Below are 27,676 nucleotides of genomic sequence, written 5' to 3'. Positions count from 1 at the left end.
CTAGAATAGGAGCTCTGGTAGCATAGTGCCTAAGGCACTTGACTGCTAACCAGAAGGCTGGCGGTTCAAACCCACCAGCCACTCTTCAGAAGGAAGATGGGGCAATTTATTTCTGTAGTTATACTGCCTTGGAAATCCAAGGAGGGGTCGCTATGAGTCGGGTCCGGCTCAACAGCACATAACAACAACAACAACAAGATAGTTTGAGTAGGATTGGTGCCAGTTCTCTGAACATTCGGTAGAATTCTCCAGTGAAACCATCCAGGCCAGGGCTTTTTTTTGTTTGTTTGTCATTTTTTTATGACCTGTTCAATTTCTTCTTTTGTTATGGGTCTGTTCAAATTTTCCAGCTCAGTCTGTGTTAGTTTAGGTAAGTAGTATGTTTCTAGAAATTTATTAATTTCTTCTAGATTTTCAAATTTGTTGGAGTATAGTTCCGCATAGTATCCTGATATTATCCTTTTAATTTCTTTTAGTTCTGCTATGATGTTACCTGGTGCATTTCTTATTCATGTTATTTGTATTCTCTCCCTCTTTTCCTTTGTAAAATTTACCAGTGGTTTGTCAATCATATTAACCTTTTTAAAAAACCAACTTCTAATCTTGTTGTTTTTTCTATTGTCTATTTTCTGTTTCATTTATTTCTGCTTAAATCTTTATGTTTCTTCTTTTCTGGTGACTGCAGGTTTTTTTGCTGCTCTTTTTGTAATTGTTGGAGATGTTGAATTAAGGTGTTGATTTTGGCTCTTTCTTCTTTTTGAGTATGTGCATTTATTGCTATAAATTGGTCTCTGATCACTGCTTTTGCTGTGTCCCAATGATTTTGGCATGTTGTGTTTTCATTCTCATTTAACTCAAGGAACTTTTTAATTTCACTTTTTATTTCTTCTATTACCCAGTCATTTTCAAAGAGGGTGTTATTCAGTTTCCATGTGTTTGCTCTTTTTCTGTTGATCTTCCTACTGTTGATTTCTAATTTTATAGCATTGTGATCTGAGAAGATGCTTTGTAGTACTTCAGTGTCTTTAAATTTATTAAGGCTTGCTTTGTGGCCTAACATATGGTCTATCTTTGAAAATGTTCCATGAGCACTGGAAAAGAATGTATATTGTACTGTTGTTGGGTGAAGTGCTCTGTAGATGTCTGTAAGGTCAAGATGGTGAATTGTATTGTTTAGTTCTTTTGCATCTTTGTTGAGCTTCTTTCCAGTTGTTCTATCTTTGATTTGAAAGTGGTGTATTAAAGTCTCCTTCTATGACTGTGGAGTCATCTATCTGTCTTTTCAATTCTGTTAAAGTCTGATTTATGTATTTTGAAGCTCTTTCATTGGGTGCATAGATATTTATTATGGTTATGTCCTCTTGTCCAGTCAATCCTTTAATCGTTATATAACATCTTTCCTTGTCTCGTATGGTGGTTTTTGTCTTAAAGTCAATTTTATCAGAAATTAATATTGCCACTCCTGCTCTTTTATGGTTGCCATTTGCTTGATATATCTTTTATCAACTTTTGATTTATAGTCTATTTGTGTCTTTCTCTGTAAGGTGTGTCTCTTGTAGACAGCATATTGATGGGTTATGGTTTCTTATCCAGTCTGAAACTCTCCAGCTCTTACGCGGTGCGTTTAATCCATTGATATTCACTGTAATTATTGTCAAGTATGAATTGGTTGCTATCATTTTTATCCAGATAGATAACCACTTTTGCTAGCATCATTTGTTAAAGAGACTGTTTCTTCCCCACTGAATGGACTTCAACCCTATGTTGAAGATCAGCTGCTCATGGATGGGTTCTTAATTCTATTCCATTGGCCTTTGTGTCTGTCATTGAACCAGGACCAGGCTGTTTTGATTACTGTAGCTGTATAATAAGTGTTAATGTTAGTAAGTGTGAGGCCTCCTACTTAATTCTTCTTCTTCAATATTGTCTTAGCTATTTAAGGGCCTTTTTTCTATCCATATAAAGTTGGAGATTATTTTTTTCCATTTCGTTAAGGAGCACTGTTGAAAATTGTAGTACATATACATGATAGAATGCTACATGTTAAAGAATAATGATGAATCTGCAAAATAGCTATCTCATTAACATGGATGAACTTAGAGACCATTATGTTGAGTGAAGTTTGTCAATCACAAAAGGACAAATATTGTATAAGACCGCTATTGTAAAATATCAAGAAAAGGGTTTCACAAAAAAAAGAAATATTCTTTGATGGTTACCAGAAATGGGTGGGGAAGAGAGAGTAAACCACTAACCAGAGGGAAGACACATATTAACTTAGTAAAAAGTAAAAATTAAATAATTTTCAATTATTTAATTTAAAAAATTGAAATAAAAAGTAAAATTAAATAAATAATGTTGTTGAGATTTAGATTGGAATTGCATTATATCAATAGATTGCTTTTGGTAGTTTTGACATTTTCACAACATTAAGTCTTTCAATGCATGAGCATAGAATATTTTTCCACTTATATAGGTCTATCTTAATTTCTTACAGTAGCATTTTATAGTTTTCCTTTTGTAAGTCTCTTATGTCCCTGGTTAGGTTTATTCCTAGGTATTTTATCTTCTGGGGCTATTGTAAATGGTATTGTTTTCTTGGTTTCCATTTCAAGTTCTCCTTGTTAGTGTTGAGGAACTCAACTGATTTTTGTGTGTTGATCTTGTATGCTGCCACTTTGCTGAATCCTTCTATTATTTCCAGTGACTTTCTTGTGCAATCTCTGGGATTTTATATGTATAGGATCGTGTCAGCTGTGAATAGGGATAGTTTTACTTCTTTTCCAATTTAGATGCCCTTTATTTCCCTTTCTTGCTTTATTGCTCTGGCTAGGACTTCCAGTACAATATTGAATTTTGTTGTTGTTGTTATTTGCCGACAATATTGAATAGAGTAGTGATAATCGGCATCCTTGTCTCATTCCCATTCTCAAGGGGAATGTTCCCAGTCTTTCTCCACTGAGAATGTTGACTGTTGGTTTTGCATATATGCCCTTAACTATGTTGAGGAATTTCCCTTCTATTCCTATTTTGCCAAGTTTTTTTTTTTTTTTTTTTAAATCAAGAAAGGGGATTGGATTTTATCAAATGCATTAATTGAATGATCATGTGATTTTTTCCTTTTTTATTTATGCGGTGAGTTATGTTGATTGATTTTCTAATGTTGACCTCCCCCACACACCCTTGCATCCCTGGTATGAATTCTGCATGATCATGATGTATTACTACTTTTTTTAAATTTATTTACTGTTGAATTCTATTGGCTAGAACTTTGTTGAGAATTCTCATATTTTTTCCTCACCTCCCTAACTTGATTTCATTCTGTGCTCTACAAAAGGTGGTGCTGTCACAAGAGAATTCAGGACCACCAAGCCAACTTCTTTGGGCCCCTGATAGATGGCTCCTACAGGAGAGAGGTGAGATACAGGTTGGCGAGTGTCTTGGCAGCTGAGAATGGAGTAAGGACACAGAGTGGTTGGAGATGCCTTTCTGGAGCCCAGAAGTGTGTTCATTATTGAGCATTTATAAAAGATCTTGTATTGCATAACTATGTACTGAGTCTGAGTCAGTATCAAGAATAATTACATTTTTTTTGCCTTCATCTTAAATCATATTTGTAAAAATAATCAAAGATTTATTAAAAATGATTCTACAAAGCAGTTTATCAAAGAAATTTAATGCTTTCTGTCATTTACTACATATATGTGTATGTGTGTGTGTGTAACTTGATATATATAGTAAATAGTATACATATGTGTACACATATAAAACTCATAATATAATTCAGTAACTCCTACCCAATTACCAGTTTACCAGTATGTAAAATTTGAAATAATCATAATTTTACCTCTTTAGATATTGGAAACCTGAGGTTTTTAAATATAGCATAGATACCTGAGTACTAGGGCTAGGTGATAGAAAAGAAAATATAAAAGCAGTGGGAAAAGAAGGACCAAAAGTTTTGCCATGAAGCTTTGGGGAAAATAAAGCAAGATGGGAAAATGTGAGCCTGGGTTTTATAAATGCTTTTTGGTGGCATCTGGTGGCACAGTGCCTAAGGCATTTGACTGCTAACCAGAAGGCTGGCAGTTCAAATCCACCAGCCATTCCTTGGAAGGAAGGTGGGTCAATCTACTTCCGTAGTGATACTGCCTTGGAAACCCAAGGAGGGGTTGCTATGAGTCTGATCCGACTCAGCGATGGTGAGTTTGGTTAGGTTTGGTTTTGGTGAAAAGGAATGTGGTTAAGATTTGCATGAAAAATGCTCATAGAGTTGGGATCTAGCAATTCTGAAGTCATAAAATGAGACCCAGAAAGGCATAGACTTTTGGACAGAGGACTAGGCACACCCACAAGTAGCTTTTTATCAAGTATATATTGGGATGATAAAAAAAAAAAGATAAAATGTATTTCTAAGTGTATCATTGAAACTTCAAACCAAACCAAACCCATTGCTGTTGCCTCACTTCTGTATCATAGATGAGAATATAACTGCCCCATAGTGTTTCCAAGGCTATGAATCTTATGGAACCAGACTGCCTCATCTTTCTTCCATTGAGTGCTGATGGGTTAAAACTACCAACCTTTCTGTTAACAGCTGAGCACTTAACCACTGCACCACTAGGGCTCCTTATATACCATATAAACCAAAACCAAACTCACTGCCATGGAGTCGAATCAGACTCATAGCACCTCTCCTTGGGTTTCCAAGGTGGTATCACTATGGAAGTAGATTGCTCAACCTTCCTTCCAAGTAGTGGCTGGTGGGTTTGAACCACCAACCTTCTGGCTAGCAGTCGAGTGTCTTAGGCACTATGCTACCGGAAAAGAATGTAAACAGATACTGAACTCCAGTTAATGATATGCATGGTAAACTGTTTAGGAATAAAGTATATTGATATCTTCAACCTGCTTTGAAATACATCAAAAAATAAAATGGATTAATAGAAGGACATGTAGATGAATAAATATATGATAAAGCAAATATTGCAAAAGGTTAGCTATAGAATGTAGGTGGTAAGTATATGGATATTATCATAAAGTTCTTTGAATATTTCAGTATATTCGAAAATGTTCATAATAAAATGCTTCTTGAAAAAGATCTAATGGGGAGGTTTAAGTTTGTTAATATTATGAGGGAAAAAAGCTGTTATGGAACATTGTAGGGCAAAACAGGTGTCTGCTGTGAGCTCTGTATTATCTAGGTGGATTTGGGACTTTTTGAAACAGAATTATAAAGCAATTTGGGGCTATTGAAGTGAGACTTCGGGAAAACTGAGTGGAATCCACATGATTGAAATACAGCCTTGGTCTTGGTGGAAAGCTAAGTGTAGTCTAGACCAAAAAAGAGGCTTCTTGGGAAATATCTGTGGGAAGAATCCAATTTGCTCATATAGTAAAACTGAAATGATAGCTTTGGGGGCCTGAGGCCAAGAATAATCCTAAATTTTTAGCAGTAGATGACTTTGACACCGCTGGTATCTTGAGAGCAAATATAAATTGCTCAGACTCAAACTTGGGGTTGTGTTGGTCAGCCATCAAGAAAGATAAGTCATCTTAAACATTGTAACTACAGAAAGGGTGAGCTGGCCTACAAGGAATACAGTAGAGCCCCATTAATTAGTAATGTGAAGTACTTCTCCCCCAATTCATGTGGATTATACCTGGCCACTTTTGCACTTTAAGACATAGCATGTGCTATACTACATTGTTGCGGGAAGGATACTAGGGAATTAGTAGGAGAATTATGGGAGAAAAGAGATTCTTCTTGAATAAGAACAAGGAAATTGGTTTTCTAATAAATTAATTACTGGTAGACCACCCATTAAATTACCTAAAGAAATAATCTTTAGGCTTAATACTGGATATTTCTGCCTGGTGGCATAGTCCCTAAGGCATTTGACTGCTAACCAGAAGGCTGGCAGTTCAAACCCACCAGCCACTCCTCGGAAGGAAGGTTGGGCAATCTACTTCCGTAGTGATACTGCCTCAGAAACTCAAGGAGGGGTCGCTATGAGTCGAATCGACTCAACAGCAGTGAGTTTAGTTTGGTTTGGTTTTCTCCTCCCACTCAAAAAAAAAAAAAGGATTTCTGAAGAAAACTACCTCAACTTTTGAATAAAGAAGCTGTGAGTCAGTGATTTGGGCTTTTCAACATGTTTTGTTTGGGAAGGAGGTGAGGTTATTTCAAGATGAAGACAAATCAGAGAAAAATATGTAGTAGGGAAGGGAGAAGAAGAAAGCACACTTAAGTTTGGCTTGACTGCCTTGCCTGGACCTGAGGCCCAACACCATGAGCTGAAACTCGAGAAATAATGAGCAGTATACTGTAAGACAGTAGGATTAACCCCTAGGCTAGGGCTGCAGAAGCTCCATTTGCAGAGAAAGGTTGAAAGCAAAGGGTTTTATTAATGCTGTGCCAAATTAACTCTTGACTTATTTCCCCTGCCTCAGCACTCCCAGTTCCTCAGTGCCCTGCCTTTGCCAAAGATAGAAGCCGAGGAAACCTGCCAGACGCAACTGTCACACTGGTCACCCAGGCCCAAGTGAGCTGAAGCCCCTTGCAATCTTCCTGAAAACACATCACTGCTTTGTAAATGTGACTTTATTTCACTGCCTTCTATGCAACTCTCAAATACAGGTGTTTCCTCTCATAAGGAACCACTTGTGGATTGTTTCCTCTTTCATTTTTTGCTACTAAAAGGCTATATTCCCTTTCACATCCCCAAATATCCACCAAAGCAGTAATAGCCTTTCATTTCTGTAAACCTTCTGCCTACAAATTGTTTTACTCTCTTCCGTTTCATGAGAGAACTATGGGTTTTTTTTCCAGGACAGCAGGAACATACTGATTGAGTCAATGACATTTGAGGATGTTGCCGTCACCTTCACTGATAGGGAGTGGCAATGTCTGACCCATGCTCAAAGACATCTCTATAAAGATGTGATGTTGGAAAATTACGGGAATATGGTATCACTTGGTAAGGTTTTTTCCTGTGCTTGATTAAGTACATTTCTCTCTCTCTCTCCTTTTTACTTTTTTTTGTTGTTGTTGTTGTTCTTTGCTTCATATTCATGTTTGTGGGGTCTTCTAGAGAAAATCAGAGTTCTTATTTTATCATCAGGATTGTCCCCAAAAATAAAAATTTTGAGTTGCCTCTGCTATACAACAAGAGAATTTTCTAGCCAAACTAGTTGTTGTTTTCTGAGTTTTTGGAATAGGACTCTCCCTGGGTGAAAACAAGATACTTAGCTTCTTTTCTCCCTGAATTCTTGTTTCCTCTAGTGTTATCCATTAGGTGTTCTATACCCAGCTCCTAGTCATGAACTCCCACCCAACAGCCCAAAACAGATAGCCTCCTATCCTCCCAAAAAGAACAAGGAAATATACTCAGATAACTATTTCCCTTTTAAATATGAATTTTCTGAGAAAGACCCTACCTAAACATGTTCTTTTACATGTTACCAGACTCCTATATAAACTCTTTTCCACTAACCAAATAGACATTTCTTTCCTGTTGCCGTATGCTAATACAGGGACCAGGGAAAGTGCTAGAATAGTTCTTTGTTGTTCTACCCACTGTCTTATTCCTTCTCTCTCACCAGGATTTCCATTTTCTAAACCTCCTTTGATCTCCCTTCTGGAGCAAGGGACAGAGCCCTGGGTTCAGGATCTACAGGACAGGGACTCTCTGAGCTGCTCCTGCCCAGGTGAGTGATAGAACTTAAGTTCCCTCCTACCTTCCACGTGCTCAAGTGGCTATGGCATGATCCTGCTGGTGGGTCATCTCTCATGAAGGACCAATAAAGGAAATCCATCTAGGAAACCTTCAGGAAGAGAAAAGAACAACAAATTACTTGAGCAGTTACCTTTTCATTATCTAAGTGGTTATTTGCAACCTATCTAATGTTACCAGGTGTCGTTGAGTCAGTTCCAACTCATAGCGACTGTACAATAAAGCAAAACACTGCCTAGTCCTGCACCATCCTCAGTCATTGCTGTGTTTGAGCCCATTGTTGCAGCCACTGTATTAATCCCTCTCATTCAGGGTCTTCCTGTTTCTGGCTGCCCCTCTACTTTACCAAGCATAACATCCTTCTCCAAGGACTGATCCTTACTAATAACATGTTGAAAATGTTTGGCCCTCAAAAAAACTCATCCTCCCTTCTAACCTATCTAACAGGCTCTTTGAAATTTGGCCTTCAAAAAAAGCTCAGAAAATACCACTTTCTTGCCTCTAGTTTTCCTTCAGGACTTTCCCTGTTTTGAGTCTGGGCCTTTGGCCCTTGCCTTTCTCTGTTCCCTCCGATTGTGAAGTTAGTTTTTCTCATGGCTTCAACTATCAGGTCTGATGCAAGTGCACGTTGGTAACTGTAACCTTTGCCTCTTTTCTGGATACCAGACTCATGCATCTAAGTCCTGGTTTTTATTTGGATATTCCATTGTCATCTGAAAAGCAATATCTAAAACCAAACTCATCTTCCCACAATGCTGTCTCTTTATTAAGCTATCCCTATTTTTATCTCTCATTCTACCTTTTTCTCATTTTGCCTTTCCATTCTCCATGACCCTCTTGTCTCCTCAGTCATGAAATATTACTACTACTTCAATCAAACTGTTTTCTGAATTTGTTCTTTAAAAGATTTCTTGACTTGTTTTCCCTTTATTTACGTGCCTATTTCAGCTGCCCAATTATAACACCCATCCTTCCTCCCTTTTTTCCATCCTTGAAAAATATTGAGCAACAATGTATACCATGCACTGGGAGCTCTGATAGCGTGGTGCCTAAGGCATGTGACTGCTAACCAGAAGGCTGGCGGTTCAAACCCACCAGCCACCCTTGGAAGACAGATGGGGCAATCTACGTCCATAGTGATACTGCCTCGGAAACCCAAGGAGGGGTCGCTATGAGTCAGGTCCGACTCGACAGCACATAACAACAACAACAGCTATGCTTAGAGCCTCACCTTACCTACTCTGCACTCACGAGTCCAAAGGCCAAGAAAGAGAATCTGGCCTGGTTTGGGTCAGGTGTTGTGCTCCCCCTTTCTAATCTACCCTACCCAGATGAGCAGAGTCACAGCAGAAACGTGGCTCTCCAGGGCCCACAGCTCAGACCTAAAGAAGTACTATACTGACACCTCAGCACCCCCTCTGCAGCTCATTTCATGAGTAGAATTTGTAAAATGTTAGCTGAGCAAATATGAGGGTAGGAAGAAAGAGTTAAAAATGATTTCTAGCTTCCTGCCTGGTGACTAAAAGAAAAAAAAAAAAAAATCACTGCCATCGAGTCGATTCTGACTCATAGCAACCCCCATTAGATTTCCGAAGCTGTTAATCTTTACCTAAATTGATTGTCCCATCTTCCTTCCAAAGAGCAGCTGGTGGGTTTGAACCACCAACCTTCTGACAGGTGGCTAAATATATAGAATTAATTGTCATTCACTAAACTAGTAGATTGTAGAGGAGGAGTAAGTTTGTAAAGATTTTTTATAAAGTTTATTAAGTTTGAAATACATTTTTCTTACTTCAGCTTATCCCAACCTTTGAGCATAATGTTAGCAATTTTTTAAGCTTGGAAAAGCCATTTACTTTTCACCTCCCCTATCTCATTTACTTCCTTTCTTCTAAATAACTGACATTTTTATTTTCTCTTTTAAGTGTCAACTGCCAAGATATGGCCTGAGAATGAGAAGGCACATGCAAAACGAGAGGTTTTTGAAAATAGAGAAGTTTGCTGGATGAAATGTAAAAGTCTCCTAAAAGTTGTTTCCCAGGGTCCTGGGGTTGGAGAAGTTGGTGTACAGGATGTCAAATTAGAGAATCAATGGGAAATGCCTATGAGGAAGAAACTGGGAGAAGAGAAAGAAGGCTCTGAGGAAATGACTGTTAAGAAAGGAAGGAACCAGAAGGTACTTAGAGAAAACATCAATCCAAACTCAAAACAACTCCTATGTAATAGAAGTCCTACAGAAAAGAAACTCCACGACTGTGCCAAATGTAGAAAAAATTTTAGTTGGCATTCAGATCTAATTCTCCATGAGCGAATTCATTCTGATGAAAAACCCCATGCCTGTAATGAGTGTGGTAAAGCATTCAAGACCAGAAATCAGCTTTCTATGCACCAGATAATCCATACAGGGGAAAAACCTTTCAACTGTGCCCAGTGTGGGAAGGCCTTCAATAGTAGGTCAGCTCTTTGCTGCCATAAAAAAATCCACAGCCGGGAGAAGCCTCATGAGTGCAGTGACTGTGGGAAAGCTTTCAAGACCAAGAACTGTCTCAGTATGCATCAGATCATCCACACTGCGGAGAAGCCTTATGAATGTAACGACTGTGGTAAGGCCTTCCAGTTCAGGCATTCTCTTACCATCCATGGCAGAATCCACACTGGGGAGAAACCATACGAATGTGAGGAGTGTGGGAAGGCCTTCAGCGGGAGCTCAGATCTCACCAAACACACAAGAATCCACACTGGTGAGCGACCTTATGAGTGCAACGAGTGTGGGAGGGCTTTCATTCGGAGCTCAGACCTAAGCAAACACAAAAAAGTCCACACTCGGGAGAAAAACTATGGGTGTCCTCAGTGTGAGAAAGCCTTCAGTATCAAGGCAGAGCTCACCAAACATAGAAGAATCCACACTGAAGAGAAACCTTACAAGTGTAAGGAGTGTGGGAAAGCCTTTCGTCATAACTGTAAACGCAGGGCTCATGAACGAGAACACAGTGGGGAGAAGCCCTATCAATGTGGGGAATGTGGGAAAACTTTCCAGGATCGGCACTGCCTTACCATCCATCAAAGAATCCACACTGGAGAGAAACCTTACAAATGTTCAAAGTGTGGTAAGGCTTTCAGTGGGAAGTCAAACTTGACCAATCATCAGAGAATTCACACTGGAGAGAAACCTTACATATGTGAGGTATGTGGAAAAGCCTTTCATCATAGTTCAGTCTTGAGGCAGCACAAAAGAATCCACACTGGTGAGAAGCCATATACCTGCAATGAATGTGGTGCGTCTTTCCGACAGTGCTCAGCTCTAATTGGACATCAGAGAGTTCATACTGGGGAGAAACCTTATGAATGTGAGGAATGTGGAAAAGCTTTCAGAGTAAGCTCAAATCTTACTGGACATAAAAAAAGAAAACATAGAGTGTGGAGATCCCATGAACTTGATGAGTAGGAAGTCTGTTTCTCAGACCTTCCCAGTAGTCAGTATTTTGACCACCAACCCCTGAGAGTAATGATTCTCATGTTTCCACTTTCCCATTTCTCCTTCTACATCTTGGAATGGTCCTTCTCAGTCCCCTATATTGATTCTTATTGATTCTCTGACCCCTGAGTGTAAGATCCCAAAGATATCCTTGAACTTCCTATTTAGTATTTATTTCTTCAGTGAGCACATGCATTTCCACAGCTTTGTATATCACCTCAGAACAATAATATCAGATAATTACTAGTGCTTCCCATGTGTCAGGCACTGGTCCAAGGGCTTTACACATTTTAACTGATTTTATCCATACAACATCCCTGTAAGATGAGGAAATTGAGGCATAGGAAAATTAAAAAATTTGCCTAGGATCACATGAGAGTCAGTCTTTCACAAATGGTCCTAAAATGTTCAGACTTATCTAGGCAATATCTATATGCCTACATGACATCTTTTTGGATATGAAGCTATACCTCACTCAGTTCAGGAGGGAAATTATTTATTTATTTATTTTGTGATAAGCATTGATCTCTCTGTCTCTCTTTCTCTCTAGCAAGTTGTGTTTCTTGTTTCTTGGAATTTTTCTTTTTTTTTTTTTTTTTTTTTTGACCTTTAAGCCTGAAATGGTACTTCTCTGTATGGAATCAGCATTGTCAAGATTTGGATTCAGGGGAGAAGAGAAGTGGGAGAAAGGCAGCTTTAAAAACTATTAAGTTTTTTAATTTTTTTTTTTTGGACAAGTAGAAGTCCACTGTGTGCTGTTCAAATAGCAGTTCACATACGGGAAGAATATGAAGCCTGTCTTAACCTTAAGTTATAAATACACACAAGCTTTTTATTATTTCTTAAACATTTGCTATGTCTTTGCATGACATGTGAAATGTTCTTTCAAATTTACTAGTAAATTTCTATCTTTTCAAGTCTCTCAGTGTATGTTACATCTATCCCTTTCTCTACCAAATGTTGTCAGGTCATTATTGCAGAGTGAATTAACACAAATAGCCACATACAGTAAGGCTGTTAAAATGGAAAATCCTAGAAAGGGATTCAAATGTGGAAGCTTAATTAACATAATGACCATAATTGAGAATTAAATTTAGCTCTGAGTTTCTTTTTTTGGTTTGGTCTGAGTTTCTTAGATAGTAAAGAAAGAGAGAAACAGTGGGTTACCCAGCGTTTCTCAAAGGTATTTTACAAGTTAATTGTTTAAATACTTTGTTTAGAAAATACCACCCAGTGATGTTTTTATTTATACCCTCAAAGACTTCTCAGGGCTTAGAAAGTGCTCCATCCAGTTTGAATCTTAAACAAGGAAATTATAAGCATTGCTTTCTAAAAGTATTTGACCACAGAATTCAGTTCAAGGGAGAATCTTCATGAATCTTGTTTCACAGAGAATATTTTGGGAAATGTTGCTTATACATGTATAATAATGAAGGACAAAGAGTCCAAGAGACTCAATTTTCTAGTAATAAATCCCAAAGGAATTACATGATTTATTATATAAGAGACAATGATTAAAACATTGTTCCTTAGGTTCCATTTCTACAGAAATTATGGCATATTATTTCTATGGCCATTTCTAACATAGCTTCTTGATGAACACCAAGAAGAAAACATTTAGGACGTAATTCAGCGAAATTATTTCTATTATAGAGAACCAAACTGGATATGTGACTTTTAGATGAAACAACACGACTTTAGAACAGCTTACAATGTCTGGAGAATAAGCAGTGGTTTTTAGTCTTTGTGAATATGAGGATCCCCTATTTGATGATCAGCAAACCTCACAGTCCACCCTCTACCCAATGCATGCACACATGAGGGCAATTGTCATGCTTCTTCTAGAGTCTCTGAGGTTTTGTTGATCCCAGCAGTGTGTATATGCTTTTGGAAAATGCTTATCTATGTACAGGACATTTTTATGCTGTTAGACTATTGTGTGCTTATGGATTTTGGACTCCCATGTCCTCAGCACAACTTAAGAACCATTGCCCTGAAGTGCATCCTTCGTGGTCACTTCTCCAGTCAGTCTTTTAACAGGAAGCAGCAAACTGGTAATTCCAGTTTAAATTCTGGGCCTTCGTGGAGTCTTGATGGTTTGTGTTGTTGATTGGAGAGTGATGGATGCATATGTGTAGATTACTTTTTTAAACAAGGGAAAGATAAACAGAGTCCACAGTAGTGGTTGCTTCTGAAGGGAAATTAGAGTGATGGGATAGGAAAGAAGCATGTAAGTTACTGTAAAAATTAGTAATATTCCAGCCTAGAGCTGTTGAATGGAAATGTAATACCAACTACATATATAATTTTAAATTTTCTCAATAAAAATAAAAAGTGAAGTTGATTTTTGAAATATATTTTATATATGCCCAGTATTTCCAAAATATCATTTTAACATGTAATCAAAAAGTATTCATGAAATATTTGTACATTTTTGATGCTAAGTCTTTGAAAGTGAAATTTTATACTTACAGTATCTTAGTTTTGACACTGAATATTTGATCTGTACTTAGATTTCATAAAATTCAGGGTAGAAAAAGTAGATTCACGTACCCAAGTTGTCCCAAACATACGTAAAAGCTTTTCAATAATTTAATTGGGAATGCTTTTCTAAATTTAAACTAAACAAAATTTAAAATTCAGTTCCTCAATCACACAGACCACATTTCAAATGCTAAATAGCTACATGTGACTAGCGGCCACTGTACTGGACAGTGTAGTTCTAGATCTTGAGTGATGTGTTCAAAAGTGTTCATTTTAATATTACTTCAAAACTTGTATACTTGTTGCATAATGTTTTGCATTTATTAAATATAATAAAAGGAAACAAAAAAAGAAAAACTTTAAAGAATCATCCCGAGGTCCCAATTAGTAGAAGATCCAAAAGAGAAGATAAAAACAGGAGAAAATTGCCAAAATAATTCCATAAGTACGTTTTCCAGGAATTAAGAAAATTAGTTCCAAGAAGGAAAGGCCTGCCAAACACCCAGTTCCATGAATGACAAAAGACCTACACGAAAGCACATCAATGAGAAATTTGAAAACACTGTGAATTGAAAGAAAGATTGGAGAATGGTTTAAGGCAGGGCAAAAAAACAGACTCACTGCCGATAAGTGGATTCGACTCATAGTGACTCCTCCTTGGATTTCTGAATCTTCATTCCTCTGAGTGGCTAATGGGTTTGAACCGCCACCCTTCTGGTTATCAGTCAAATTCTCTAGGCACTACCCCACAAATTCAAATACAGAGGGCAAGGAAGCAGTAGGATTATAGGACAGGAAATCTGAGTTTAGAGACCCCAGTAAGCATGCCTGTCATTTGCTCCAGAGGCTGTTCTTGAAAACACAGTCCAGAAAAAAGGGCAGTGTCTCACACTTAAGTGCGGAAACAGATTGGTGGAGACTTGTCTCCCAACAGTAACCACTGTTAACAAGTTGGTGTGTATCCTTCCATTATAATGTATCCGTACATTAATACATATTGTTCTTTAAAATACATCTGGAGCATAATCTAAAGTCTACACAGAAAAATAAAAAAATTTCAGCAGAGATTGTGCCATGTTTGGACAAAAACGTATCTAATGTTTGTGAACTCCACAAACTGTTAAGTTCCATGAGAGCAAGGACACCGTGTGCTGTTGTTTCGCTCCATATACTCCCTAATTGTAACGCTGGCGTTGGTAGGAGGGAGTGGGGGAGATTGGGAAAGCTTCCAGGAGGAAACACCAAGCCAAAGCTTGTTATTGTTGTTGTTAGGTGCCGTCATGTCTGTTCGGACTCCCAGTGATCCCACGTACAACAGAAGGACACACTGCCTGGTGCTGCTCCATCCTCACAGTCTTTGCCATGTTTGAGCCGATTGTTGGCAGCCACTGTGTCAATCCATCTCATTGAGGGTCTTTCTCTTTTTCATTGACCCTCAGCTTTACCAAGCATGATGTCCTTCTCCAGGACTGGTCCCTCCTGACATGTCCAAAGTACTAAGACGAAATCGTCCCATCCTCCCTTCTAAGGAGCATTCTGGCTGTATTTCTTAGATCCGTATAATTAGGATTGGAAACATGAAATGAGAGGCTTCCTCGAAGCGGGCTGGCTGAGGGGGAAACACAGGCTGATTACAAAAATAATTTGGAGCCAGGGACAGGACCTGTCTTCCGTTACAAGCAAATCCCAGACGTTTGACATCCATTCAGGCTGTGTCATAAGGAAGCAAGCAGTGTGGATGAATTTTTTTTTTATTTTATTTTATTTTTTTAATGTATTAGTTATTTGTGTACCCACCTTGAATACATTCGCCGCTCAATAACAGAGAAACGGATTAGTCAGTACTGGGGACACCTGTCCGACAGCTGGGACCATAGATCAGAGCCGATGAACCACCCTGACCCTTTAGATTGTGAGAATAAATCATCATAGTATGAATATGAAGAATGGATTTCTATTAAGTCTCGCCGGAGTGAGGCAGAAAAGACTCTGGCAGCGGTGGGATTCGAACCCACGCCCCCGAAGAGACTGGAGCCTTAATCCAGCGCCTTAGACCGCTCGGCCACGCTACCGCCTCCCAAACCCCGCTTTTTTTTTTTCCTCTAGAAGTAAGTATTGTAGCTTTCTTGCTCCAGAACAGAAGTTTTTGCCACTATTTTCTTCTCTGGTGCTTTCCCTACCATAGTCTGAGAGCCCTTCCTGGCACTCAACGACTACACAGCCCTACTCCCAACTCTTCGCTTCACTTAGAGAGCTTAGAGAGGTGGGCAGAAGACTAATAGACCCGAAACGCCTGCCCCCTTTTTGTCACTGTGGATGGTGATGCTCCCCGTGAGCACTGATGCCGCCGAATGAGCCCCCGAGTGGCTTTGGCACAATGAAAGAAACTGGAATGGGCCCCTCCATTCACCCACCACTGGGAATCGAGCGTCCTCCGAACACCAAGAAAGTAGCTTCTTCTTGTTATGTGCCGGGAAGTCAGACCCGACTCACAGCGATCCCTCCTTGGGTTTCCGGAAGTAGATTGCTCCATCTTCCTTCCGAGGAGTGGCTTCCAACCTTCTGGTTAGTAGTAAAGTGCCTTACGCACTACGCTACCAGAGCTCAGGAAACCCTAAAGTAGCTGGTGAGTGAACAGAACCTACTGGATTAAAATACGGATTAGGGAATTTTTTCTCCATGGACAATGAGTGTGAGCTCATATGAGAAGGAAAAAAAAATGTAATTGTCAAAGAGAGCTGCTTGTCTCTAATTAGCTTGGTGCAGGAAAATAAAAAAACAGGCATAAATTAAGATAGTCTTTCCTCAATCACATTTTAAGGGGCCCAACCAGACTGCTCCCTAAAAGCAGAGATATAAAAAGAAATGAAGCAAAGGATTCTTGCTACACCTAGAGGAAACAAAATATGACATGATGAGAAGAGGGTGGTTTTCAGGAAATAACTGACACCAGATCTAGAGGATTGATTTTCTGTTAAACACTAGGTGGACGGGCACTGAATTGTTGCAGTATATCCAGAGAGTTGACAAACTACACTACTTTTGTGCTTAGGTCAAAGCAAAATTGCTTTGACAAACTGACCTTCATATGTGCCAAAGTTTATTAACTCAAAGAGAGAATTGGCAAGATGACAAAAAAGATTCCCAGTTCAAAGAGGTTTTGGAAATGTGAATTTATATATTGAGGGGAGAAGGAAAAGAATGTGTAAGTAATTAGTTAGAAAAAGACCAGTGCTTCATAATCATAAAAACAACATGCCCTCGGTTGTTCTTAAAGTAAGATCTTTGAAAACATCCGGAGAGGGCATAAGTGCATCAAACATTCATAAGAAATAAGGAGGGAATAATAAGCAATACTTCTGTGTCTACTATTTAGACAAACTAAGTAACAGAATTTCATGCCTCGACACCAAAAACAATTTAGAGGTAAACAATCCTTGTCAAAAGTCAATTTGAAGAACAACAAAGTTTACCTTTTCTCAAATAATTATTAAACGTCTCATATACTCAGAGATGCTTGAATACACCGTTTGCCTGTTTCTCGGTTTTGTGAAAGTAGTTTTCTTTCGACACTTGGGATCTTTCTTAGGAAAGCTCTGATAAAATGTGCATTCGTAGTGGGAAACAAGTGGAAGTGCTAGAGAAATCAGCAGTCCCCAAACCGCTTCTATCCAGGATTAAATTACAGTGTCTGTATGTCCGGGAGCTACCTTCCCGCGCCCAGCTGGAGCAGTGTGAAGCTGACCTGCAAAGAAAATTTGGAGCAGCGGGAGTGTGTTTCAATACTCCTGTGCTTTCGCTCCAATAGCTCACGAACAGCGAGCTAAATCAAACCTCTGAGGAATGACTACCTCCCCCTATTTCTTCTCTCTCTTCTTGATAACTATCTTTTATAACTTGTGTTAATATCAGACAACTCCTATAGTTAATCAACTCTGTCCAAAACTTCCCTCTCAGTGGATTTAGAACAATGTCTGGCATTCGTGAAAAGCCGAGTGCTTATTAAATAAACAATAACAATCCCATGGCTTGTCATTTTGTAATTGAAACTTTAAACTTAGATCTGAGTTTTTAATCAGAACATCCCTCGTATGAAAACTGAAAGTTAATTCACATACAATTTAATGTTCAGCCAAAAAGTCGACCCTGTCCTGTGTCCCGCGCCAGATGTAGAGAAAACGTGAATTAAAATCACTATTCCCTGACCGGGAATCGAACCCGGGCCGCGGCGGTGAGAGCGCCGAATCCTAACCACTAGACCACCAGGGAAGCTTACAGACCTTCCTTGAAATATCTTTATATGGTGAATACTACATGTATCTTATGACTCCAAGTTGGAGTTACGTTGTAACAATAAAATCACGTTTCACAGAACATGTAGCCGGGCCTGGTGGATCCAACTAGAGACAAATGACACTTAAACTAAAGTCAAATAAGTTAAGTAGCATTTAACGAAGCCACTCTGACAGCTCTTACCACACTAATTTGTAATTGTCTTCTTGCCTTTCTCATAAAATGATGAGGGTTCGAAAACAGAAAGCTTTATTATTTATCATTGATTCTCTCAAAGTGCTTGTCATGGTGTCTACTAAGTTGGTACTTGTTATTGTTGTTAGGTGCTGTAGAGTAGGTTGTGATTCACAATGACCCCACACACAACAGAGTGCAACATTGCCCTGGAGCCATTCCAATACTCGTCGCTCTCTTTGAGCCCATTGTTGCAGCCACTGTGTCAATAGATCTCATTGAAAGTCTTCCCCTTTTTCGCCGACCCTCTGCTTTACCAAGCATAATGTCCTTCTCCAAGGACTGGACCATCCTGACAGCATGTCCAAAGTACTACGATGAAGAACTCCTTTTTGTGTGAGTGTGTCAAGTAATTTATTATTATTATTATTTCCTAGTTAGTGGTTTACCCTCTCTTTCCTACCCACCCCTGGTAACCAACAAAGAATATATCTTTTTTATGAAACCATTTTCTTGACTGCTTACAATAGTGGTCTCATACAATATTTGTCCTTTTGTGGATAACTAATTACACTCAGCATAATGGCTTCTTAGTTCATTCATGTAATGTGATGTTTCAAAGATTCATCATTATTTTTTAATGTTGTGTAGTATTCCATCGTAGGTATGCACCATAGTTTGCTGATCTATTCCTCTGCTGATGAACATTTAGGTTGTTTCCATCTCTTTGTTACTGTGAATAGTGCTGCAGTGAGCATGGGTGTGCATATATCTGTTCATGTCATAGTTCTTATTTCTCTAAGATACATACCTAGTTCAAAAATGGCTGCAGCAGTACATTGACAAAGAAATTCCAGAAGTGCAAGCTGGATTCAGAAGAGGACATGGAATGAGGAATATCATTGCTGATGTGAGATGGATCCTGGCTGAAAGCAAAGAATACCAGAAAGATGTTTACTTGTGTTTTACTGACTATGCAAAAGCATTTGACTGTGTAGATCATAACAAATTGTGGATGACTTTGAGACAATTGGGAATTCCAGAACACTTAACTGTACTCATGAGGAACCTGTACATAGATCGTGAGGCTGCCATTTGAACAAAACAAGGGGATACTGAATGGTTTAACATCAAGAAGGGAGTGAATCAAGGTTGTATCCTTTCACCATACTTACTCAATTTGTATGCTGAACAAATAATCTGAGAAGCTGGATTATATGAAGAACAATGTGGCATCAGGATTGGAGGAAGAATAATTAACAACCTGCGATATGCAGATAATACAACTTTGCTTACCAAAAGTGAGGATGACTTGAAGCACTTACTGATGAAGATTAAAGACTGCAGTCTGCAGTATGTATTACACCTCAATATAAAGAAAACAAAAAATCCTCACAACTAGACCAATAAGCAGCATCACATAAATGGAGAAAAGATTGAAGTTGTCAAAGAATTCATATTACTTGGTTCTACAATTGACACCAATGGAAGCAGCAGTCAAAACATCAGACGATGTACTTCATTTGGGCAAATCTGCTGCAAAAGACCTCTTTCAAGTGCTGAAGAGCAAAGACATATCTTTGAAGACCAAGGTGTGCCTAACCCAAGCTGTGGTATTTTTAAAGGCCTCTTATACATGTGAGAGCTGGACAATGAGTGAATAAGGAAGACCGAAGAAGAGTTGATGCTTTTGAGTTATGGTGTTGTCAAAGAATGCTGAGTACCATGGACTGCTAAAAGAATTAACAAATCTGTCCTGGACAAAGCGCAGCCAGAATGCTTCTTGGAAGTGAGAGTGGCCAGACTGCCTCACCTAGTTTGATCATGTTGTCAGAAGGAACCATTCCCTGGAGAAGGATAGCATGCTTAATAAAGTGGAGGGTCAACAAAAAAGGGCAAGGCCCTCAACAAGATGGATTGACACAGTGGCTGCAACGATGGGCTCAGGTATAGCAAGGATCATGAAGCTAGCACAGGACCAGGGAGTGTTTCATTCTGTTGTACATAAGGTCACTGTGAGTTGGAGATGACTCGACGGCACGTACCAACAGCAACATATACCTAATTTGTTCGATGATATGGTATTTCTATTTCTAGCTTTTTAAGTAAGCACCATTGCAGTGCAGTGAATTGCTTAATATGGTCCTTCTAGCCGTAGTCCTCCATTTTGTGATGTATTGTAAATCCTAGCCTCTATGCCTGTGGCTATGGTCCAGTTTTGGAGTGAGTTGTCTGTTGCATTGATGAGGCAGGATTAGGGTAGTATGTATGTATTTTGAATCTCACCTTGCTGGAAGGTGTGACTAAGGTCACCACCCTGAATTTCCCTGAGGGTGTATATGTGAATGTTCTGGCAAAGTTTGTTTTCTTGCTCTGGATCTTGCATCTGGTTCACCAATATCTTGGGACTAGAGACAGGAACCAGTCATCTGACTTGCCCAATTTGTGTTCTTCTGCTCCTGCAACCATATGAGTTCCATCAGCAGCAGTATAGGAGAGTGCCAGTCTTTCCACACCCTCGCCAGCATTTGTTCTTTTCTGTTTCTTTGAACTTTGCTATTAGTGCTGAAACGAGATGACATCTCATTGTTGTTTTGATTTGCATTGCTCTAATGGCTAATGATCATGAGCATTTCTTCATGTGTTTCTTAGCTACCTGAATGTCTTCTTTGATGAAGTGTCTGTTCGTGTCCTTTGCCCATTTTTCAGTTGGATTATTTGTCTTTTTGCTGTTATCGTTGCCAATATTTTTCCCAGTCTGTGGGTTCTCTTTTTACTTTTTCAGTGAAATCTTTTGATGATGATAAGTGTCTAATTTTTAGGAGGTTCCAGTCATCCATTTTATCTTCTAGTGTTTGTGCATTTTTAATTATATTCAATAGTGTGTTCATGCCCTGAATTAGGAACTCGGAATTTGTCCCTATTTTTTCTTTAATAGTTTTTATGGTTTTAGGCTTTATGTACAGGTTTTTGATCCACCGTGAGTTTGCTTTTGCTTATGGTGTGAGATATGGGTCCTGTTTCATTTCTCTCCAAATGGATATCCAGTTTCTCCAGCAACATTATTAAAGAGACATCTCTTACCCATTTAATGAGTTTGGGCCCTTTGTCAATGATCAGCTGTCCCTAGGTGGATGGATTCACTTGTGAGTTCTCAGTTCTCTTGCATTGGTCTATGTGTCTGTCGTTGTACCACTACTAGGCTGTTTTAACTATGGCTGTATAGTAGGTTTTGAGATCCAGGAATGTGTGGTCTTCCACTTTGTTCAAGACGAACAAAGGAGCATTCTGGCTGTACTTCTTCGAAAACAGATATGTTTGTTCTTCTGGCAGTCCATGGTATATTCAATACTTTTCGTCGACATTATAATTCACAGGTATCAATTCTTTACCTATATAGGTCTTCCTATATCATTGTGCAGCTTTCGCGTGTGTATGAGGTGACTGAAAATACCAAGGCTTGGGTCAGGCGCATCTTAGTCTTCAAAGTGACATCTTTGCTTTTTAACATTTTAAAGAGATCTTTTGCAGCAGATTTGCCCAATGCAATATGTCATTTGATTTCTTGACTGCTGCTTCCATAGGCGTTGATTGTAGATCCAAATAAAATTAAATCCTTGAGACCAAGAAAGTAGATACTTAATAGTGACTGAAAAGATGAAGTCATTATGCTTTGTTCCGAGGCGTGAATGGGCGGAGCCGAAATAGCTCAGTTGGGAGAGCGTTAGACTGAAGATCTAAAGGTCCCTGGTTCGATCCCGGGTTTCGGCAAAAGAGTCCTCAGTTTTGAACCCGATAACAACATTAATTGAACGTTTTCCTTGCAAATTCTCTTGGATTAATAAAAAAAAGGCGAACGCATCACTAACTCATAAAGTAAGACGGAAAAGTATTACGCGATTGATTCAATAGGAAAGACCTGGGGATAAACTTCGAAATCTCAGTAAAGGAGTCAGAAATAAATGTGCTAACGGAGAACCACTTTTCCCTCTTTTCTGTAATGCTTAGTACTTTCTTTCACGTTCTTGGATCGGGATCGGGCTGTGTCCTACTTATGCTCTGTCCTCTTTCTCCAAACCTACGCCTGCTTCATCTCATGGGATGGTCACCACAATCTTAAAATCCAAAGTCAAGGTGCCCTAAAGGACCTTAATTTCTCTTGTTTATTTCTACTTTATTATTTTCCCCCAACCTCATTTTCTACCAGCTTCTAATAACAAAAAAGGACCAATACTCCAGACAGATGTAGGAAGAGAGTTGAATATGAAGGATACCAATATTTTATTTTCAACCTCATATTTCCTCGTTGTTGTTATGTGCCGTCGAATCGGATCCGACTCGTAGCGACCCCTCCTTGGGTTTCAGAGGCTGTATCACTATGGATAGTAGATTGCCCAACCTTCTTTCCGAGAAGTGGCTGGTGGGTTTGAACCGCTAGTTTTCTAGTTGTGAGAGAAATGCCCTAGGCACTACGCTACCAGTAAGTATTTTTTAAGTGCTCTCTTAAACTGCTCTGAAGGGAAAAGAAAGGCAGGGCAGGGAGACTGAAGGAAAGGTTCTTGGAAAAGGGAGCCGCCTGATTGGGGGCGGAGGTGGGCGGGGGGTGGCTGAGTGTTGAAGGAGAGAAAAAGAACCAGAATATTCCCTCAGCCTACTTTCCCCCTACCTCTTAAGTTGCTCTATGTATATTCTTCTTCCTTTCTATTCAGACAAAAAGTTTCCCCTCATTGCCACCCCTGAGTTTTTGGTCCCTTTCCCCATTCCTTAAAGACAGTGCTTCATCGATTTCCCTTTCTGCTCTTGTGTCTTTGATCTCTCTCTTCCTAAGGTGATTCTTCAAACTACAGAATGCCCAAATCTCCAAATGCAAGAACAGTGCAAGACAGTGTTGGCCTCCACTTCCTTATCTCATCAGTTTCTCATCAACGGAGATCTGCCTTCCAACCGTACCAGGCCATTACCGCCAACTTCCTAGCTTTCAAATACCTTGGTTTTTGTTTGTTTGTTTGTTTGTTTGTTTGTTTGTTTTTGCTTCAAGACCTAATTTTGTTGAGTATGCAAATCTATTGACAACACTTTCTTCATGAAACTCTCCTCTTTGGGACCTTGGACTCAAGTCTCTCCCAAGTTTTTTCTGAACTCTGGTTGCTCCGTTGAATATTAATATTATTATTATTTACTGCTTTTTCCTCTAATGACTCCTGAGAAATGGCTAAGGTCACGTTATCTTCAGAATCTTTGCAAAATGCCAGTTGAACTAATGGCTGTAAATTTAATAAGGGAAAGGGTGAGGGCTGTGTTACGTGTGGATCGAAAAACGAAATGTGTATACGAAATTATGTGGGGATCTTACTAAAAAGCAGATTCTAATTTAGCAGCCACATAATTACAATTGTAGAGTATTAGGATAAAAAATAAATTAGAATGAAAATATTTTTAAAGATACCTAAAGTTCTACCCCATAACTGATTATGGACATTTCTCTTGTACCTTTTTTATCCATCATTATCATTCCTATGAATATGAAAAACAATTTAAATGGTTAAAACCATAGTATTTGCACAATTTCATGTTGGGTATATTTTTTGTGTGGTGATGGCAAATATATGCAGAGAACTATTCAATCACTCCTGTCAGCAAACATTTAATAGGAACGTTCTTGTGCTAGGAATGTTTGGCCTAGCTGGGGAGTCTGAAAACACAAAATACAATCTTCCAAGGAATTTATGGCCTGATGAAGAACGTTGTTACTGTGTGTCATCAAGTCAATTCCTACTTATAGCAACCCTATAGGAAGGATAGAGTAGAACTGCTCCATAGGGTTTCCCAGGGCCAGGCTGTAATCTTTATGGAAGCTGACTACCACATCTTTCTCCTGCCAAGCAGCTGGTGGGTTCGAACTGCAGATGTTTAGGTTAGCAGTCAAGTCTTTAACCATTGAGCCACCAGGTCTCCTTTAATGAATAAAACCAAAAAAACAAAACAAAACAAAAAACCCACACCCACTGCCACCCAGTCCATTCCAACTTATAGTGACCCTACAGGACAAAGTAGAATTGCCCCAAAGGGTTGGATAGATGTAAAGGCAAGGTGTCGTGTATGTGTATAAGAGCACCAATACAGACTCTTAACATAAGATGTAGTTTACTGGAAAAGGTGATAATTGAAACGTGTCTTAAAAATGATCTATAAGTAAGGTGGGGACCAGGTTTGCTGGTCCAATAGAGCCTGGTGGAACCACTGAGACTATGGCCCCTAGCTGCCCTTCAGATCTGGAATTGAACCCACAACTGTGGTTTCCAGCCAAACAAAGTACAGGCACGTGAGTTAAACATTTACCTCAAGTAGACACATGCCCTGGAGAGAACAATCATGGGAGAAGGAAGGGCTGCTTATGCACAGGGAGATAGCTCAGGGTGCAGAAGAGTATGAAGGGATGGACACTGGGAGGAGGTAACTATGGGGAGGAAGTGGGAGGGGAGCTGCTGCATTGTAAATTTTGGTCAATGACATGAGACAAAGTATATGTGAACTGCTGTATGAAAAGTGAATTTACTCTGTAAATCTTCACCCAAATCCTAATAAAAAAAAAGAAAGAAAAAGAAAAAAGGAAAGAAAAGTAAAGGAAGGGAATGATGGACGCAGGGTTTCCTTCCCTTCTCTTGGGAGAAGGAAGGAAGGAATGATATGAGGAAGACCACATAAATACATGTTTGTTGAGAACCTGGGTTTTTCATTGTGTAGTGGTTTCATAGTTAGTTATTCCATTAATCAAAAAGGAAGAATGAATAAAAATAAACAGAGGATCATTCATAGGTCCATTATGAGAGTGTCATGTACTAAGCCTTATGATTGATCAAATTCTGTACATCATAGGTTGGAAAAAATAAAGTTGTCATGTATTTAAAAAAAAAAATGATCTATAAGTAAGCATAGTTCCTCTCTGACACACATGAGTTCTCCAGGAGTCAAAATGGACTCCACTGCAACTGGTGGTGGATAATTAGGCAGGTAAGGAAGAATATGCAAAGACTCTTTGAGGATGAGGTAGCAGCATATACAAAGCTGAAAAGATGTGACTGTCTGGGAAAACCACTAGTTCCATAGATCAATAAGACCTGAGCAGAGAGTCAAAGGTCAAGAGGAAGACAATAAGGGTTCAAAGGAAAGGGAAAAAAGAGGAAAAAAGGGTTACCTTGTGTGCTAGCTAGTCTCCAAAGATGGCTTTCACTGTAGCGTGCTTCTAAGTAATCATGTCCTTGTGTAGCCCCTTCCCGCAGTGAATCTTGGCTGACCTAATAGAATTTCGTTAAAGTGACACTGTGGCAGTTCCAGGCCTGAGCCAAAGAAATCTTGCAGGTTCTGCCTTAGTTTCTTAGAATGTTCAGTCTTGGGGAGCTCCCTCTCAGAACCCAATGACCTGGCTGTGAGAAGTCCAAGTGATATGGAAGGGCCAGGACTAGGCAATCTGAACAACAATCTTAGCTTAGCTCCTACCACCATCAATTGCCATTGCCAGGTATGTGGGTGAGCCGTCTTGGATATTCCAGCCCAAACAAACCCTCAGATGCCATTGACAGCCAATTTGTTACCTCCAGTTATTTTTAAACTCAGCAGAATTTTTTTTTTTTTTTTTTCAGGTGGAAAAATGCAAATCATCCTTTTTCATCCTGGAAGCCAGATCTTATCCTTGAAACTTGCTGGAAACTCTCTTTAATTCTTTTTTCTTTTCATAGTGTTTCTTTAATCTTTGGTGAGGCAGTTGCCTTTCATGTCCAGTTTTTTAGAGAGTCAAGTGGGATATAACCATACCAGATTGAAAACACAGAATTATAGATCATCAGTTATATACATGTGTGGCATTACTTTAACAAAAAAATCTTAAAAATAGATGTTTATTTAAAATCATATATCATCCTGTATTATTTATTTGCTGTTATATAAACACAATTATTTTAAAAAACAATAATAGGATGATTTAACAAAGGCAATTAGTAGTGTGAGAAAAAATGTAACAATATTTTATGATGTTTCTGTTCTCTGAGGCAGTAATATTTTTAACTTTTTAAAAGTCTTCATTGGATATTAAAATGTCATAGGCTATATTATGAAAATTAAGAGCTTTTTATTTTTTTCTGAATTGTATACTTTATTTGATTTTTCAGTGTTCCCTCCTCTCCCCTCCCAACAAAGTTTCCCTCTGTATATAAACTTTTCCTTGACTTTTTAAAATAATGAAATAATACAATATTTGTTCTTCTGTGATTGATTTCACTTAGCAAAATGTCCTCCAAGTGAAAATTACAAGCCATTTTAATGTAAGAGGAATGTAAAGAGGAGTGTGAAATACAGTAAGAACATAAAAGGATGTAAATACAATAAGACTTCTTAAATAGTTATTACCTATATTTAATAAAGAATAACAATGACATGACTCTTTCTGTCTCATGATACAGTAGGATATTTTTACAATTTCTGTCTCCTTTTCCACTATTATTTCTCTGAACTACCTGCAGCCTTTAGGGCATCCTTATTTTCTTTTACAAAGTGGTAAAACGTAATATAGTCAAAGATAAAATTCACTTTGACTTGCAGCTCTGTTCTTATCAGCTCATATTATTCTGATTCCTGGTGTCATTACAACGTGATGACATCAAGCTAAATATCTTCTCAATAAAAACATTTGAGCATGGAGCATGGGATACTCAGGATTTTACTTACTAACAAAAGCAGATTTTTAAGCTGATTGGAATTAGCATCTAGCTCCCCCCAAAATGTCCATCTTCTTTGTATCTACTGCTTGTTTTTCATAGACCATCTATTTGCCAACAGGTCCTTTACATCTATAAATTCATCATAGCATCTCCATGTCTATAATGTACATCATTTTTCAACACTCCACAGCACATTGGATGCCATCATAATTCAATCCTCCCTTTTTCAGGGAAAATGATTTTAAAATACAGCAGTAATTTAAACATGTGAAATCAAATCTGGATTTCAAAAAAGTTACAGTTTTAGCAAAGAAATTGAGAAAAGCCTGTTCAACTTCACTGTTTAACTTTTCTGGAGATTGGTGGTTCAAAGTTTCCTCAGAAGAAAAAAGAAGCAGTCTGCTTCTGTAAAGACTTATAGCCTTGGAAACCCCATGGGGCAATTCTACTCTATCCTATAGGATTGTTATGAGTTGGAATTGACTCAATGGCAGTAGATATGGGGCTCTTTTCTGGTGACTTCTTCCTTCCCCCCCCCCATTCTGAAATAGTCTCATTTCTTAAAAGAGTGATTCTTCAGTGTACAACTTTTTGTCACAGCCTACACCCAACTTTTCTCATCTTTTTAGTGACCTCATGCTTTCTTCACATATGATGTTCTTGATGTCATCCCACAATTCTTCTGGGTTTTGGTCATTGGTGTTCATTGCATTAAGTCTATTCTTTAGATGGTCTCTAAATTCAGGAGGGATATATTCAAGATCATATTTTGGCGCTAGTGAATTTGTTTTAATTGTCTT

At 38.7% G+C, this 27,676-nt stretch overlaps 1 protein-coding gene and 3 non-coding genes across 4 annotated transcripts; 2 read left to right on the top strand and 2 right to left on the bottom strand.

Moving 5' to 3' along the window:
- The first annotated feature begins 6,967 nt into the window (after positions 1-6,967).
- ZNF311 (zinc finger protein 311) lies at positions 6,968-11,181 on the top strand. Its single transcript, XM_042783333.1, has 2 exons — positions 6,968-6,980; positions 9,662-11,181. Exons 1-2 carry the CDS (start codon positions 6,968-6,970, stop codon positions 11,179-11,181), a joined length of 1,533 nt encoding a protein of 510 aa, XP_042639267.1.
- A 4,504-nt stretch (positions 11,182-15,685) lies between these two features.
- On the bottom strand, positions 15,686-15,767 carry TRNAL-AAG. Its single transcript has one exon. It is a non-coding gene; the product is annotated as a tRNA-Leu (tRNA).
- Positions 15,768-17,892: 2,125 nt separating this feature from the next.
- On the bottom strand, positions 17,893-17,964 carry TRNAE-CUC. The gene has a single exon. It is a non-coding gene; the product is annotated as a tRNA-Glu (tRNA).
- A 3,896-nt stretch (positions 17,965-21,860) lies between these two features.
- TRNAF-GAA lies at positions 21,861-21,933 on the top strand. Its single transcript has one exon. It is a non-coding gene; the product is annotated as a tRNA-Phe (tRNA).
- The last annotated feature ends 5,743 nt before the right edge of the window (positions 21,934-27,676 follow it).

The sequence above is a fragment of the Orycteropus afer genome, unplaced genomic scaffold (genome assembly GCF_000298275.1).
Source record: "Orycteropus afer afer isolate SDZICR_OR568_19922 unplaced genomic scaffold, OryAfe1.0 scaffold00919, whole genome shotgun sequence".
NCBI lineage: Eukaryota > Metazoa > Chordata > Mammalia > Tubulidentata > Orycteropodidae > Orycteropus > Orycteropus afer.
This window is presented reverse-complemented; position numbering and strand designations above follow the sequence as displayed.